This window comes from Mytilus californianus, unplaced genomic scaffold (assembly GCF_021869535.1).
Source record: "Mytilus californianus isolate M0D057914Y unplaced genomic scaffold, xbMytCali1.0.p SCAF_3, whole genome shotgun sequence".
Classification (NCBI taxonomy): domain Eukaryota; kingdom Metazoa; phylum Mollusca; class Bivalvia; order Mytilida; family Mytilidae; genus Mytilus; species Mytilus californianus.
The window spans coordinates 121,495,981-121,512,668 of NW_026262679.1; the positions used below are offsets into that span (position 1 = coordinate 121,495,981).

General features: G+C 31.1%; 1 protein-coding gene and 1 long non-coding RNA gene across 54 annotated transcripts in view; one reads left to right on the top strand and one right to left on the bottom strand.

The window, feature by feature from the left end:
* The window catches only part of LOC127736021 (anoctamin-8-like), a 44,970-nt gene extending 32,433 nt beyond the window's left edge, over positions 1 to 12,537 (top strand). For all 4 annotated transcript variants that reach the window (XM_052246512.1, XM_052246513.1, XM_052246514.1 and 1 more), the window contains 9 exons: positions 80 to 241; positions 2,718 to 3,006; positions 3,648 to 3,703; positions 5,144 to 5,218; positions 6,046 to 6,390; positions 7,304 to 7,501; positions 8,670 to 8,801; positions 10,206 to 10,316; positions 10,895 to 12,537. In XM_052246512.1, coding sequence (XP_052102472.1) covers positions 80 to 241; positions 2,718 to 3,006; positions 3,648 to 3,703; positions 5,144 to 5,218; positions 6,046 to 6,390; positions 7,304 to 7,501; positions 8,670 to 8,801; positions 10,206 to 10,316; positions 10,895 to 11,716 — 2,190 coding nt within the window. In that variant the 3' untranslated portion in view covers positions 11,717 to 12,537. The remainder of the gene's footprint in view (positions 1 to 79; positions 242 to 2,717; positions 3,007 to 3,647; positions 3,704 to 5,143; positions 5,219 to 6,045; positions 6,391 to 7,303; positions 7,502 to 8,669; positions 8,802 to 10,205; positions 10,317 to 10,894) is intronic.
* A 698-nt stretch (positions 12,538 to 13,235) lies between these two features.
* Positions 13,236 to 14,572, bottom strand: LOC127736028 (uncharacterized). Of its 50 annotated transcripts, XR_007998736.1 has the most exons (8): positions 14,260 to 14,572; positions 14,019 to 14,172; positions 13,903 to 13,960; positions 13,739 to 13,825; positions 13,623 to 13,680; positions 13,559 to 13,587; positions 13,443 to 13,471; positions 13,236 to 13,384 (listed from the first exon to the last, which is right to left on the bottom strand). It is a non-coding gene; the product is annotated as an uncharacterized LOC127736028 (long non-coding RNA). The 50 variants fall into 50 exon arrangements; XR_007998730.1 differs by lacking the exon at positions 13,559 to 13,587 and having other exon boundaries at positions 13,443 to 13,500; positions 13,588 to 13,680; XR_007998732.1 differs by having other exon boundaries at positions 13,559 to 13,680.
* Between the last annotated feature and the right edge of the window lie 2,116 nt (positions 14,573 to 16,688).

The following is a 16,688-nucleotide window of genomic DNA, read 5'->3' on the forward strand; positions in this document are numbered from 1 at the left end:
TTTTCCTGAATTTGCATAATTTCCAGTGCTTCTTTTAAGCTAATGGTAGAATGTAAATATGATTTCATTTTGTTGGTAGGGAGCAGATGACTTGGATTTATTAATATTTGCCTTATTTAATGCTATATGGGCTACATTGTACTTAGAGCACTGGAAAAGGAGAAGTTCTAAGCTGGCATATGACTGGGGAACATTAGATAAAAAGGATGAATTATTAGAAGATCCAAGACCATTGTTTACAGTAAGTAGAGCATGCAACTTTCACTGATATAAAGAGTTTGTTTCTTACTCCAAGTATCATAAAAACAGTAGAATAAAATTGACAAGGACATCATTTTCTCGTTGATATAAAAAAAAATAACTAGTCTGCAACCAGCCATCATTTGTCTTTTAAAAAAGTGAAATATATGATATGATAGTTGGAATGTTTTAAAGAAATCAGTGATCTATATTGTATTGCAGTAAAAAAAAAAACTCTTTACTAATTTGTACTCTAACAGTGAAAAACTAGAGAAAATGACTTGACATCCTTCACTTTCCTTCTCTGACTATAATGTGGTAACAATACACACATTGATAGAATTTATTTATTTAATTTTTATACGACCGCAACAAAATTTTTGTGGTCATATATTGGTATGACGTCGGCGGCGTCGTCATCGTCGTTGTCGTCGTCCGAAGACACATTTGTTTTCGCACTCTAACTTAAGTTTAAGTGAATGGATCTCTATGAAATTTTACCACAAGGTTCAATACCACAAAAGGAAGGTTGGGATTGATTTTGGGGGTTATGGTACCAACAGTAAAGGAATTAGGGCCAAAAAGGGGCCAAAAATAAGCATTTTTGTAACTTCCAGACATAACTTGTGTGTTAGTGTATGGATCTCTCTGACATTGTACCACAAGGTTCCATATCACAAAAGGAATGCTGGGATTGATTTTGGGGGTAATTGCCTCAAAATTTTAGGAATTAGGAGCCAAAAAAGGGGCAAAAAACAAGCATTTTTCTAGTTTCATGACAATAACTTGTGTGTAAGTGTATGGATCTTTCTGAAATTGTACTACAAGGTTCCATATCACAAAGGGAAAGCTGGAATTGAGTTTGGGGGTAATTGCTGAAACGTTTAGGAATTGGGGGCCAAAAAGGGGCCAAAAATAAGCATTTTTCTAGTTTCCAGACAATAACTTGTGTACAAGTGTATGGATCTCACTGAAATTGTACTGCAAGGTACCATACCACAAAGGGAAGGCTGGGATTGATGATGGGGGTAATTGCCTCAATATTTTAGGAATTTGGGGCCAAGAAGGGGCCAAAAAACACATTTTTCTAGTTTCCAGACAATAACTTGTGTTCAAGTGTATGGATCTCTCTGAAATTGTACTGCAAGGTACCATACCACAAAGGGAAGGCTGGGATTGAGTTTGGGGGTGATGAATCATAAGGGGGTTCAAAAAATTTGGGGGGGGGGGGGGGGGATTTTTTTTTTTTTTTCCTTTTTTTTTTCTTTTAAAATTTTCCATTTTAAGTTGGTTATTTCTGATTTATATTTAAAAGCAAATAATAATGATAATGTAGGAGATACACACCAAACAGGATGTGTAAATTATTATATAATAAGTATTGTGCAATAGCAAGAAATTTTCAATTGCACAGTATTGCACAATAGCAAGAAATCTTCAGTTGCACAGTATTGCGCAATAGCAAGAAGTCTTCAATTGCACAGTATTGCGCAATAGCAAGAAATATCTAATAGCACAATATTGCGCAATAGCAAGAAATTGTCAATTGTACAGTATTGCGCAATAGCAAGAAATATTTAATTGCACAGTATTGTGCAAAAGAAGATACTTCGTATAAATTGCTTATTTCTTGACCAATTTCAATGGGGTTTTATTCTTGAATTCTTGGGGTTCTTTAATATGCTGAATCTAACCGTGTATTTAGTTTTTGGATTTTGGGACTCGTTTTTAAATTGGTCCACATTGAGATCCAAAGGGTCCAAAATTAAACTTTGTTTGATTTCATCAAAAATTGAATTATTGGGGTTCTTTGATATGCCGAATCTAACCGTGTATTTAGATTCTTAATTTTTGGTTCCGTTTTCAAATTGGTCTACATTAAGGTCCAAAGGGTCCAAAATTAAACTTAGTTTGATTTTAACAAAAATTGAATTCTTAGGGTTCTTTGATATGCTGAATCTAAACATGTATTTAGATTTTTGATTATGGGCCCAGTTTTCAAGTTGGTCCAAATCGGGGTCCAAAATTAAACTTTGTTTGATTTCAACAAAAATTGAATATATGGGGTTCTTTGATATGCTGAATCTAACCATGTATTTAGATTTTTGGGCCCCGTTATCAACTTTGTCCACATTGAGGTCAAAAGGGTCAAAAATTAAAATTTGTTTGATTTCATCAAAAATTGAATTCTTGGGGTTCTTTGATATGCTGAATCTAACCATGTATTTAGATTTTGAATATTGGACCATAATAGGTGAATTTCCAATTTAAAATTTTTAAGTTCTTAGACCACATTCATTCTGTGTCAGAAACCTATGCTGTGTCAAATATTTAATCACAATCCAAATGCAAAGCTGTATCAAGCTTGAATACTTGCCCCAACTGTTCAGGGTTCGACCTCTGCGGTCGTATCAAGCTGCGCCCTGCGGAGCATTTTATTATATTTCATTAACAATATCCAATTTATATTTTTAAAGGGAGACCTAAGAGAAAGTCCAGTTACAGGCAGACTAGAACCATATTACCCTCAGTGGAAGAGGAATTTATTTCGTTATTTTGTTTCCCTGCCTGTGGTCCTTCTCTGTTTATTGGTTGTCTTTGTGGTGATGTTGCTGATCTTCCAGTTCCAGGAATGGATCAACAGGAAAGTTGCTGTAGACAGTTACCCAGGATTCCTTACTGTCATTCCTAAGATTTTATTGGCTATATGTATTGGAATATCTGATGAGATTTACAAGAAGATAGCCTTTTGGTTAAATGATATGGGTATGACAGAAATTTATTTTTTTACAGTATGTGTTCCTAAATTTTTTGTCTCTCTCCGCAACACAGAATAGGTGACATAGAAATGTCCTGTGTCCTTTTGTTTGACCTTGTGAGCACTCTCATATTTTTAGTTTTTTATGGTTTTTGGTGAAATTCATGCAAAAAGTGTAAATAAGCTATATCTCCATCAAATTAAAAAAAGCATTATTATGGGAGTAATGCTCCTTCATAATATAAATTTGAAAAATGGTTAAGTGAGCTTATCTTAATAATTGTTAACTAAGATTATCTATTTAATGGTTAACTGGGATTGTCTAATTAATGGTAAACTAGGTTTATCTAATTAATGGTTAACTGAGATTATCTAACTAATAGTTAGGTTAGTTTGAATTATCCAATTAATGGTTAACTGAAATTATCTATGGTTCAATGAGATTATCTAACCTAATGGTAACTGAGATTATCTAACTAATGGTAAACTGAGATTATCTCATTAATGGTTGAATGTGATTATCTAATTAATGGTTAACTGAGATTATCTAATTAATGGTTAACTGAGATTATCTAATTAATGGTTAACTGAGATTATCTAATTAATGGTTATCTAAGATTATCTACCTAATGGTTTATTTGTATTAAAGAAAACTACAGAATGGATGAAGCCTACGAAAATCATCTCATTACAAAACTAGCAACTGTAAGTATAGTATTTTAAAAACAAAGATGACCAAAACAATGAACTTGTAATGTAAATTCAATATATACTTCTTTAAAGATAGTCAGAAAAAAAAGGACTGATTGATTGAAACAAGTTTTACATATTAATGAATGATCTTAAGTAAGTAATCCACGCATGCAAGTTCTTGGCATTCAGCATCAAAATTGGCCCTCATAAAAATGTTGTGTTTAGATGACGGGAAAACCTAATTATTAATTTCTGAATCATGTAATACTTTTATTATTGTGAAAAATTGGGCCAAATTTAATAAAAAAGTTAGTTATTCTCATTATTTGTTATCTGTCGTCAATCCGGCAAAATTGATAAGAATGTCAAGATCTACCTACTATTCATTTTGACCAAAATTGTCAGATTGCCTCCTAAAAGGAGTGACTATTGGTAATAGATTAATTACATTTTTTTTTTCAAATCTGTTTACTTGCCAGGTTATCACTGGTAAATAATTTGTTTAGATTTATTACTGTGACTTGACTGTAAGTGTTGCTCGCCACCTATTGCAATTTTTTTAAAATTCTGTCTTAATTGCAATTTATTTTATCAAACGAAGCTGTAGAAAAACACAGTCAAGTGGTGAAAGTGCAAGGCGATAAAATACAGCATACTTACAATTCTATAAGACTTTAATTCCACTTCATTGATATTATGAGAAATTTGTCTAACAATTTCTAAACAAGTTTTATTGTAAATGTCATGCTAAAGGTGATTGGTAGTAATTTTTGAATTGCTATAAAAATGTCATAACTAAGCTTTCATACAATTTTGTTTTTGAAAAGTCTTCTATACTCATAAAAATCAGACATCATTTGAATTAAAACATCTTATATTCAGTAAAATAAATGTGAAATTACACTACGTTGTTAATAAGTTGCCATGGGAGGTAATCTAAAATTATTGATCTTTTGAAGTATTGATTTTATCTCCCTTTAAAACTTCAAGAGGATATATTTAAGCTTCAAGTATATTTCAACAAGTATTTTAGAGATTAATTCAAAGAAAGCTTTGTAGCATGCATAGAAAAACACCATTTTATTAGAAACTGTTAAAAAACTTAAATTTGGACATTTTTTTAGCAATTGAAAAATGACTACCTATCACCCTTTGCATGACCTTTGCATGACAAGTACAATAAAATATGTATAGAAATTGTTAGACTGATTATTCATAATATATATTATCATTGAAGTGAAATCAAAATCTGATAGGATTGTAAGTATGCTTTATTTTACCACCTTGCCCTTTCACCACTTGACTGTGTTTTTCTACAGCAGTTTATTAAAATTTCTGACCAGTTGAACAGTTTGGTTTGATAAAACAAATTGCAATTTGGTCAGAATTTTGAATAAACTGCAATAGTTGGAAAACAACACATGCAGTCACAGTAATATTATTTTGTTTTAGTTTCAGTTTGTGAATTCTTTTCTGTCACTGTTTTACATTGCCTTTTACCTACAAGACATGGATAGACTCAGAGATGTAAGTGTATTCTATTTTAAATGATTAAATACTTTCCTTAAAGGTCTTACATAATTATGTAACATCTTTAACAGTTATTCTTTTGAAGGGCATTTTGCATGACTTTTACAATGTATCTTCCATCGTAATTATAAAAGATGTACTAACATATGATAATGAAACAGTATATGTTGTAGTAAAGATCATCCGTGTGATGACTCATTAAATGAGTTTTTTTCCAGGCTCTAATAAATGATATTTTATAATGTCATTTATACTAAGAGAGTGATGGCTGAACTCTGGGGAAGTGTTCTGAAATGATAGATATAACTAGTTTGCTGATGTACAAATTAAATACTGTAGCTTTGGGAACACTTTTGATATAATTTGCAGTTTAGCATATTGAACTCTTTTCCATTATTTTATTTGCAATAAATGTCAGTTTTACATCACACAAATGAATGTTTTTATTGTATGAATAGCAGAGGACAATCATAAAGTGACAGTCTTTAATTTTTTTTTTACTTTTTAATTTAATATCAGAATGAGTACAAATATTTCCTTTACAGCTTTTAATGGAAATGTTATTCAGACCATTTTCATTGATAGGAGATCTTAGTCTCTATCCAAATTTTACCATTAAAGTTTATTTAACTATTTTGCAAAGTTTTATATGCTCATATCTTTAGCTAAAATGAAGTTGAGATCTGTATAGGTGAAAAAGAAAATATTAAGCGATTTTTTTTTAAAGTTTAATAGTGGTTTGTATTCTGACAATTAAAAAAAACTCAGTATTTTATTTATTGGTAGAAATCTCTAATAGGAAATGACTTGAATATGTTTTGTAGCAATTGGCAGCTATTTTGATAACAAGACAAATATTGGGAAATATCAAAGAAGCTCTGTTACCATATCTACAATGGCAAGCAAGACTTTGTAAAGTTGGTTATGAAATGGTCAGTGACCTCTCTCCTGGCAATTCTTTTAAGGGAGACAATTCTGTGGTAAAAGATCTTCAAGATGAGCCCTCAGAAGGATCAGAATTAAAAAAACGGTCAGTCACCTTTCAGGAAAGCTCAAAGGAAGAAAATGTAGATTATCCAAAACGAAAACCAGGAGATAGAAGACACAGTATCTATGTTAAAAGAAGTTTAAAATTAACACAGGCTGAAGTTGAAAGTGAAATGAAAAAGGTGAAAAATTATTTCTTTTATATCTGTTTATATATATATATACTGGAATCTCTTTTATAAATAATTGGAATGATCCATTTTATATGAAAGTGATTTAATTTTTGTGGATGCTTTTAAAAGTACCTTAGCTGTCCAAATTCTTTAATAATATTAACAAATAAATGTTTTAATATATTTGAATTTAAACAAATAAGCAGATTTTTATTACTATTTGAAGAATTTAATCCTATTATAAGAAAAAAAGTCAGAGTGTTTAATTGTCTTAAGATTTTAAGGGGTTAGTGGACAGGGAGATTTTTCAAAACATTAAAAAGAAATTTTAATCTGACAAGTTTACTTATTCAAATTCAAAATTTATTCACATTCTTCAAGCATATAAAATTTATTCAATCAAATATAACATCTGACTGAAATAATTATACTTTTTTCATTTCAAACATTTCAATGATAATTGAACCAAATGGATTGGTTAATAGGCACAGTGCCTATGATAATCCTCTCCAATAACAAGACATTTACAAAATACAAAACATCTGCATGGTCAGGTCAACCTAAAAAATGAATCCAGAGATAAACATACTACTGTATATATGGAAATTTTTTGCTATAATTGAGGTTGTCATCTTACCACAAAATTTACCCTACATGAACATTTCTTTCACTGTCCATTTGAAAGCATTGAAGAAGGCATTAACAAGCAAACAATGAACACAGCTAAGATTTAGCTGATTTTTTTAAGACCTAATCCATGAACAAAACCAGAGGTGTAAATAATCTGATATACAATGTTTTACAGCATTTTTGTTTGTAGTTGATAGAAATCTTACTCTTATATTTACTCACAATATTCTCCAATTTGTATATTATCAGTACTTCTCTTGTGAGTATGAATTTCTAATTATTTTTTTTACAGTATGAAGACACTTTAGAAGACCATTTAGAAATGTTGATACAGTTTGGATATGTGACATTATTTTCCTCAGCATTTCCTTTGGCAGCCTTGTGTGCTTTGTTAAACAATATCATAGAAATCCGTAGTGATGCATTTAAACTGTGTATGCATCATCAGAGACCATTTGGCAAGAGTGTAGAGAGTATTGGTACTTGGCAGGTAATTATGTTCGATGTCAAAAGGACAAAACTGAAGCTCTATACTGTAAATTCAGAAATTTTGGGATGTTTTGATTACTGTAAACCAACTAATGATGGTGCAGTTGTGTGCATTTTATTTTTGTGATGTTTGCAATTTGAAAAGTAATGCAAAATTAACTTGTCAGTTTCCTTTATATATCAAGATAAATTATAACAGCACTAAAACAAATCACTGCAAAGTTGTCTAGGAAGGTTAAAGTAACTACGACAACAAGTTGGTTTGCAGTATTGTGATGGGACAAGTTTCGCAAAAATATAACCTTGCATTTTTTAAAACTTAATAGCATTATTTTATGCAGTATTTCTTGAAATTGTAATAAGTTATCTCACATTTTTGTCCATTGTTGAACAATTGCAATAACAAAAACACACAGAAATTTCTGAATTTTCAGTGTTCTGAATCACATGAGTCAATCTTACCTATATATTATGAAATAGGGAATTGAAGTCTATTGTAAATATATATATATATGCACACTACATTTGAACAATATAAAATATATTTAGAATAATTCATCTAACAGACACAGAACAGTCAAAACTAAAAAAAGACAACTAAACAAAGGAAATTAATCTAGAACAAATAATTTCATCAATGACGTGGAGTTAAACTCTTTACTTACAAAATCTGCTTGTATTTATTTCAGGGTTCTAACACTACCTATAAAGTAGAAATAGCCTACAAATGCTCATAAAATTTGCAAAAAATGCAAAAATTCCTGGAAAAACCATTCAGACACATGTTTTATATTTGAAGTTATTTCCCTTTCCAAATTAAGTGTCACATCGAGAATTACTTGTTTAATCTTTGAACTTTTCTGAGAAGCATGTTTTTTATGCCTATGCTTATAGCCCGAAGTTATTGACCAGAACTTATGAATTTGGAGTGTTTGTAAAAAAGGTCGTTTGTAACAGTTCCCAACTTTATTGTCCAACAGTCAAAAGTTACTTATGGTTTCTTCATCTATATCTTTTGATACCATCCTTCAAAATTGATGAATGTCCATGAGAAATTATGGAGAAACCATGAAATGTTTTTACCTAAAAGACTAGAAACCTTTTTATTTACATATTTCATTATACATTGTATATGACCTTTTATTGATTAACTGTATGAAATATTAAAGGATGCTTTGGAACTAATGGGAATAATAGCTGTTGGTGTGAACTGTGCTCTGATTGGTGTAAGTGGACAAATTGGCCGTCTGCTTCCTGTGACAGAACTGTCAACAACTATAATTATCATCGTTGCTTTAGAGGTATGTTACCCTTGCTTTTAATGCTTTAAATTGTCAACCAGACCATTTGTTAAAATATCTAACAGCACAAATAACCATGATTATTGATCATGACTATATACCATTGGTTAAGATTGACAAATAGAACTTTTTTGTGTCGTAAAATTTTTTGCGTTGTATAATGCTATGATGTCGCCGTCGTCCGAAGACACATTTGGTTTCCGGACAATAGCTTTAGTTTAAGTGAATGGATCTCTATGAATTTTTACCAGAAGGTTTAATACCACAAAAGGAAGGTTGGGATTGATTTTTGGGGTGATGGTACCAACAGTTCAGGAATAAGGGGCCAATAACAAGCATTTTTGTAGTTTCCGGACAATAATTTGTATGTAAGTGTATGTATCTCTCTGAAATTGTACCACAAGGTTCCATATCACAAAGGGAAGGCTGGGATTGCGTTTGGGGTTATTTGCCCCAAATGTTCAGGAATTAGGGCCAAAAAGGGGCCAAAATCAAGCATTTTTCTAGTTTCCAGACAAGAACAATAAAAAAGGCTGGGATTGAGTTTGGGGGTAATTACTCCAAAAGGGGGGGGGGTCATTTTTTTTCTTCAAAATTTTTGAAATTACAAATTTTTGAAATCTTCAATTTCACAGTATTGCGCAATAGCAAGAAATCTTCAATTGCACAGTATTGTACAATAGCACAGTATTGGACAAAAGCAAGAAATCTTCAATTGCACAGTATTGCACAATAGCACAGTATTTTGCAATAGCAACAAATCTTCAATTGCACAGTATTGTGCAATAGCACAGTATTGTGCAATATCACAGTATTGCGCAAGAGCAAGAAATCTTCAATTGCACAGTATTGCACAATAGCACAGTATTGCACAAATAGGAAGAAATCTTCAATTGCACAGTATTGTGCAATAGCAAGAAATCTTCAATTGCACAGTATTGGGCAATAGCACAGTATTGCACAATAGCAAGAAATCTTCAATTGCACAGTATTGCGCAATAAAGAAATCTTCAATTGAAAACAAATACAAATGTTTTAACCAATTTCAATGGGATTAATTAAGTCTTTAATTTTTGGGGGTTCTAACCTTGTATAATTTGTTTTTGATATTGGGCCCATTTTTAAATTGGTTAACATTGAGGTCAAAAGGGTCAAAAATTAAACTTTGTTTGATTTCATCAAAAAACTGAATTATTGTGGCTGTATGATTTGCTGAATCTTATTGTGCATTTAGATTTTTATTTTGGGCCCTGTTTTCAAATTAGTTCATATTAAGGTTTGAATTGTCCAAAACTAAACTTTGTTTGATTTCAACTAAAATTATATTATGGGTGTTTTTTTATATGCTGAAATAAAATGAGATGTGTTGTGACATGATTAACCAAATAATATTTTTTTTTTCAGCATGTCATTTTAGCTTTAAAATTATTAATAGCCTATGCCATTCCTGATGTACCTGAAGCCATTGCTACCAAAAAAGCAAAATTAGAATTTCTCAGAAGGGAAGCACTCAAGGTTGGTAAAATAGTAATGCTATCATTTTTGCAATATTTCAAAACATTTTTGAATAATGCATTTTGATTTTCTTGACCTGAATGTATTTACTTATTGATCAATCTGATGTGTCCATGCTTCACTTACAAGGATCTGACAGCACTCCGTTCTATTTTCTGTTTTAAAGGTCTTTCAAGATCCTCAGATTTTTTGTAATGATACACACCTTCAACAACTTGAAGGCTGAAATTTCATTGGCTACTTAAGTATTACCAGAACAGAAAGAAGAACAGCATTGAAAGCAAAGTGAGGACAAAGAATATGTATTTTCATCAGATTGTTTATTGATATAATAGACATTTTAAACAGAATATTAAATTAAGGCAAGTTCCTTTTTACAGATGCTTCCTATTATATTAATCCTTTCTGCATATATTGATAAGTTATGTATACTTTATACATGTTTGTTGCATCTCAGCATAAACTTTATGTAAACGAAAAAGATAATTTGCATAAAAGCATTGTTACCTGAATTACTTTCAGGATGTTAATTTGAAGAGTATTTTGAATATAAAATTTACATTTAAATGTTATTCCAGAAATTAGAATCCCAAACTACCAGCAGTGGTTCTGGAATAGTGCAAAGTTTACCAAGACAAATATCCAAAAATAATATTACTCAGCAAGGAAATATTGATTCAAAAAGCCAAGCATCATCTCCATCTACCACACATACAAGCTGTAAAATTAGTTTATCTAATAATCCATCTCAGAGAAATAAAACTGATAATATCAAATCTACTGCCTCGATAGAAGACACAAGTGAAAAAATTGATTTTTTTACAGCAAAGAAAATCTTTGCCAAAGTCAATCCAGTTCAAACTTTGCCAAAAAAAGATCTGACACGAACTGTCACTAATCCATATGCACTGTGTGAAGGGAAAAAGAATCATATAAATGATTCAATGTCAAGGAGCAGTGTTTCAAGTCTAAGGACTGGACATAAAGTTACTCCATCTGCAGAAAGTCGAGAAGGTACAAACCAGAATTCCCACCCCCGATATTTATCAAGGTCTTATTCAGTGGACAGTGACCACATCGAAAAGTACATCGATCGTAGTACGGGTACAATAAATAGACAACAATACTTGCCAGATGAACAAATACAAAAACTAATAGCCAACGCTGAAAGAAGACGTTCAGGAACATATGTGTCATCTATGACAATACCGATACAATCTTCAACACAGAGAAAAACAATCTTTTCTGTAGTAAAAAGCGGTCAGTCCTCCCATGTAGTTCCATCAGACAGACATTTACAGCAAGATAAGGATGAACTTAATAAAACAAAAGATACAAAAGGCTATCATTCAGTAAGATCTGGAAATATGGAAAATGTAAATAAGGAATCTAGCTTGTGATGAGTGTTATAGGAGGTAATATCATATCTTTGTAAATTACTGCACACTGAATGACTTGTCAGTGCAATATTAAAATACATATTTTTTATTCTATATTTGATTTTATTTATACATTCAATATATCCATTTTACATGTGAAAATATATATATATATATTGTATTTGTGTTTGATGAGACTAACATTTTGTTGATAGGGAATTTGGGTGTATGATTGAGTTATAGACGTTTTTGTATATGTTGTAAACAAATAGTGAACCTTGTAGTCCCAAAGAACAGTTATAATTGTAAACACTCAGGTCTAGACTAAGTTGACATATTTACAAATGTTTTCTATTTATTAATGTTAATGATATAACTTGTACCCAAACTTTATGTCACCTGAGGATTTTATTCAACATTTTTTTCACAATAGATATATATATATATATCCTAGGGAAAAGCATTCATCTCTTGTAGCTTAGTGTTACAACAAATATGCTAAGGGGCCTGACCCTGTAGTGTTAATAACAAATTAAAGTAGAGGGGTTCAATAAGCAAAAGTTTTATATATTAATAATGTGTTAGTTGCATTATACAAAGAATCCTATTAAAAAGATAACTTTTGCTGCAATATCTGTATATTTGTTTGATGTGCAATACAAGAATCTGCGGTTTTTATTAATTTTTTGTTGTGTTTTATTTTTCATTAATAACTTTGACTGACACTTATTTAGTGTACTAACTTTATATATTGAAATCTGCTGGATTATATATTATTGTTCATATAATTGTGATATTTTATGTTGATCAATTCAGTTCATAAAGATTTTAGTTTATTTTTATATTTGAAGTTTGTTTTTCAGTGATCTCTGTAATGTTGATTACACAATCTTGTAAATCCAAGTCTTCATGGTCTGAATTAATCTCAAGTTTATCATCTTTAATAAACTTAACCTATTTTGATTGACCATGTCTTAATTTAAAAATAGATAGCGTTTGTATTTCGATTGTAAAAGTTATATATTTTTAGTGAATTTTCGGGATGATAGTTAATGGGTTGTATGGAGAAAGCATGGAATACAGACTTCACCCTGTTTATTTCACACAATAATATGTACAAAGAAATTTAAATTATAAAAAGATTAACCCTAACCCTAACCGCTAAGCCTAAATCTAACCCTAACCCTAAAGCTAACTCTAACCGCTAAGCCTAAACCTAACCCTAACTGCTAAGCCACCCCTAGAGTATATTAAAAGGTACTGTCTTTTATAAGTACAGGAAATCATAGTGTTCAATAACATTTTCTAATCCCGCAACATACTTGTTACCATCAGTTCAAGTGTCCTAAATCCATCTAAAATTTTCTCTGGGATGGTCTTGCTATTTCATAATTGGCATATAGCTAGAAAGTCAAACCATGTGTTTTTTGTTTTTTATTTCATTTTCATTTTTGATATTTGATACTAAGATAGTGTGCTACTGTAAACTTATTTTTGCTGATATATATTTTTTCTTGTTTTTTTTCTTTTCGGACGATTTTACAGCAATGCAATTTTGTGATTTTCTAATTTTGTTGGTTTGTGTTGATTTATATTTGCTTTATTCTATACATCTTAAAGTTGAGAAAATAAATTGTCACAAAAATTATTTGTTCACATTATCCTCTGATGCATGTATTCAGACCAGTCCTAAATCTTTGATCAGAGTCTTATTCTACCTAAATCTTTGATCAGGGTCTTATTCTACCTAAATCTTTGATCAGGGTCTTATTCTACCTAAATCTTTGATCGGGGTCTTATTCTACCTTAATCTTTGATCGGGGTCTTATTCTACCTAAATCTTTGATCGGGGTCTTATTCTACCTAAATCTTTGATCAGGGTCTTATTCTACCTAAATCTTTGATCAGGGTCTTATTCTTATTCTACATAAATCTTTGATCAGGGTCTTATTCTACCTAAATCTTTGATCAGGGTCTTATTCTACCTTAATCTTTGATCAGGGTCTTATTCTACCTAAATATTTGATCAGGGTCTTATTCTACCTAAATCTTTGATCAGGGTCTTATTCTACCTAAATATTTGATCAGGGTCTTATTCTACCTAAATCTTTGATCAGGGTCTTATTCTACCTAAATATTTGATCAGGGTCTTATTCTCAAATCAGGGTCTTATTGTACCTAAATCTTTGATCAGGGTCTTATTTTACCTAAATCTTTGATCAGGGTCTTATTCTACCTAAATCTTTGATCAGGGTCTTATTCTACCTAAATATTTGATCAGGGTCTTATTCTTCCTAAATCTTTGATCAGGGTCTTATTCAACCTAAATATTTGATCAGGGTCTTATTCTACCTAAATCTTTGATCAGGGTCTTATTCTACCTAAATATTTGATCAGGGTCTTATTCTCAAATCAGGGTCTTATTGTACCTAAATCTTTCATCAGGGTCTTATTCTCAAATCAGGGTCTTATTCTACCTAAATCTTTCATCAGGGTCTTATTCTACATAAATCTTTGATCAGGGTCTTATTCTACCTAAATATTTGATCAGGGTCTTATTGTACCTAAATCTTTGATCAGGGTCTTATTCTACCTAAATATTTGATCAGGGTCTTATTCTCAAATCAGGGTCTTATTGTACCTAAATCTTTCATCAGGGTCTTATTCTCAAATCAGGGTCTTATTCTACATAAATCTTTCATCAGGGTCTTATTGTACCTAAATCTTTGATCAGGGTCTTATTCTACCTAAATCTTTCATCTGGGTCTTATTCTCAAATCAGGGTCTTATTGTACCTAAATCTTTGATCAGGGTCTTATTCTACCTAAATCTTTGATCAGGGTCTTATTTCTTCCTAAATATTTAATCAGGGTCTTATTGTACCTAAATCTTTGATCAGGGTCTTATTCTACCTGCTACAAGTAAGGAATATTTGACTTGTACATTCTGAATCATGTTCATGTTTTTAAAGATCATTTTACAAGTTAATATGGTATAAACTAAATTACTTTTATTTTGTTTGTGGTTTTTTTTTTTGTTATTACTTTTGTTATGAAGTTTTATAATGTTGATCTTTTGTTTTATCTGTTTGTTATAAATGCTTTTATTGTTATCTATGTTTGATTTATTAAACAATTACATATATATATATATTAATAAAATCAATAATATACTTTTATTTTCATATAGTTGCTGAAGTGGTTTTTTTATACACAAATGCTGTCTGTTGTCATCCTTCTGTAAATAAGTCTCTTTAAAATTATTCTTCCTATATAAATTATAATGCAACCCTTGATAATTTAAGGCTATAGTTGTACCGTAAATGTTTTATTATGATTGAATTATTATTTTGGTGATATTTGAGTAACCATATAATTTCAATACCTTGCAGCCTTTTAAACATATACCTATGATGCACTCTTGTGAAAGTCTGTCATTTTATAATTGTGTGAGGTCCGCTACCCTTGAAAGACTGCACACACTTTCTTCATCTAAAGTTTGTTTGTTTGTTGTTGTCTCCCCTGCGACGAAATTGTCAGAACGTAAGACATAGGGATTACATTAATGTGTTAGCATAAGCAATTTGTATACAGATTTATATTTCATAGGGTAGAAGACCTGGATTTCTTCATATCTTGTATACAGATGCTTTATGTTACAAAGTTTATGTCACCCATATGTCCATTTTCCTTGACTTCATTTTCAACTTTCAGAGACTGCTAAAAGTAATGTATAGGTTTTTTGTCCTGTGAATTTCTCACTTCTTATGAATAATAAGATAACTGTATTTGGTATATTGGGTCCTTACACATTCTACATGTACTTCAAACAGGGTTTCACCTGACCTTGATCTCATTTCCCAGATCAATGATCATGGTGAAAAGTTACATGATTAGGTCCATTTCTCAGATACTATAAGCAGTAGGTCAACTATATGTGGTGTATGGAATGATTGTAAGGTGTACATGTCTATCTGCCAGGTAACATCTGTCCTTGACCTAGTTTTCAGAGTTCATTGGTCAATGTTAAATTATCCTGGTTCAGTCAGTTTCTTAGATACTACAAGCAGTAGGTCAACTATATATGGTGTATGGAATGATTGTAAGGTGTACATGTTTATCTGACCTTGACCTCATTGTCATGGATCATTGATAATGTTCAATTACTAATTTAGTTTAATATTTGTCACTGGTAGCGTGATCAAAAGCTAAAACTGTTGGTAACACAGTATAACCATTGGTAGCATGGCCTAAAGGCACTGATTTGATATTATTCAATAAAGGACAAGAATTGTTTGAATCTTGCAAATAAAGTTAAATAACAACATGTTTTAATATATTTACAACATAAAAACCCACCAGGGCGTTAAGAATAACTGGCACCCCCCTTTTGTAGTTTTTGGCTAGATGTAAACATTAGCATAAAATCAATGGATGGATGTAGTAAAATATTTGGATCAAAGTCACAGGTCAGTTAATAAAAAAAAAATACAGGGGTAAAGGTACACAGGTAATTGTATAAATCCTGGTCGTGGTATGTAAAAATTGCGCTGGTAACACTCTGGTATATATTACAACAGGTCATGGTAGCAGGTCCCCATCCATGGTAACGTAATTCTCACACCATACTCGTACATTTACCCTGGCAGGAAACCAAATACGATTATGGCGGTTTCTATTAAATTAAGAAATGTTTGCTGAAAAATAACCCAACTAAGGAGAGTTAGCCATACAGGCATGGCTTAAGTTCAGGTTACTTTCCCTGATATTTCTAACTAAACCCCCTTAACCATGCATGCATGGCTAACCTTCCTTAATTGGGTTAATTTTCATCAAACATTTTTTATCAATTTTCTAGAATTCAAAATTATTCCAGATTTGAATAATTCCTTGTTATTAGTTGGTATATAATGTAGACAATGTTTTTTGTTGATCATTCCACTATAGATTTCAGACAAAATCATGTGATTTGTGAGTGATCAGAACTACCTCAG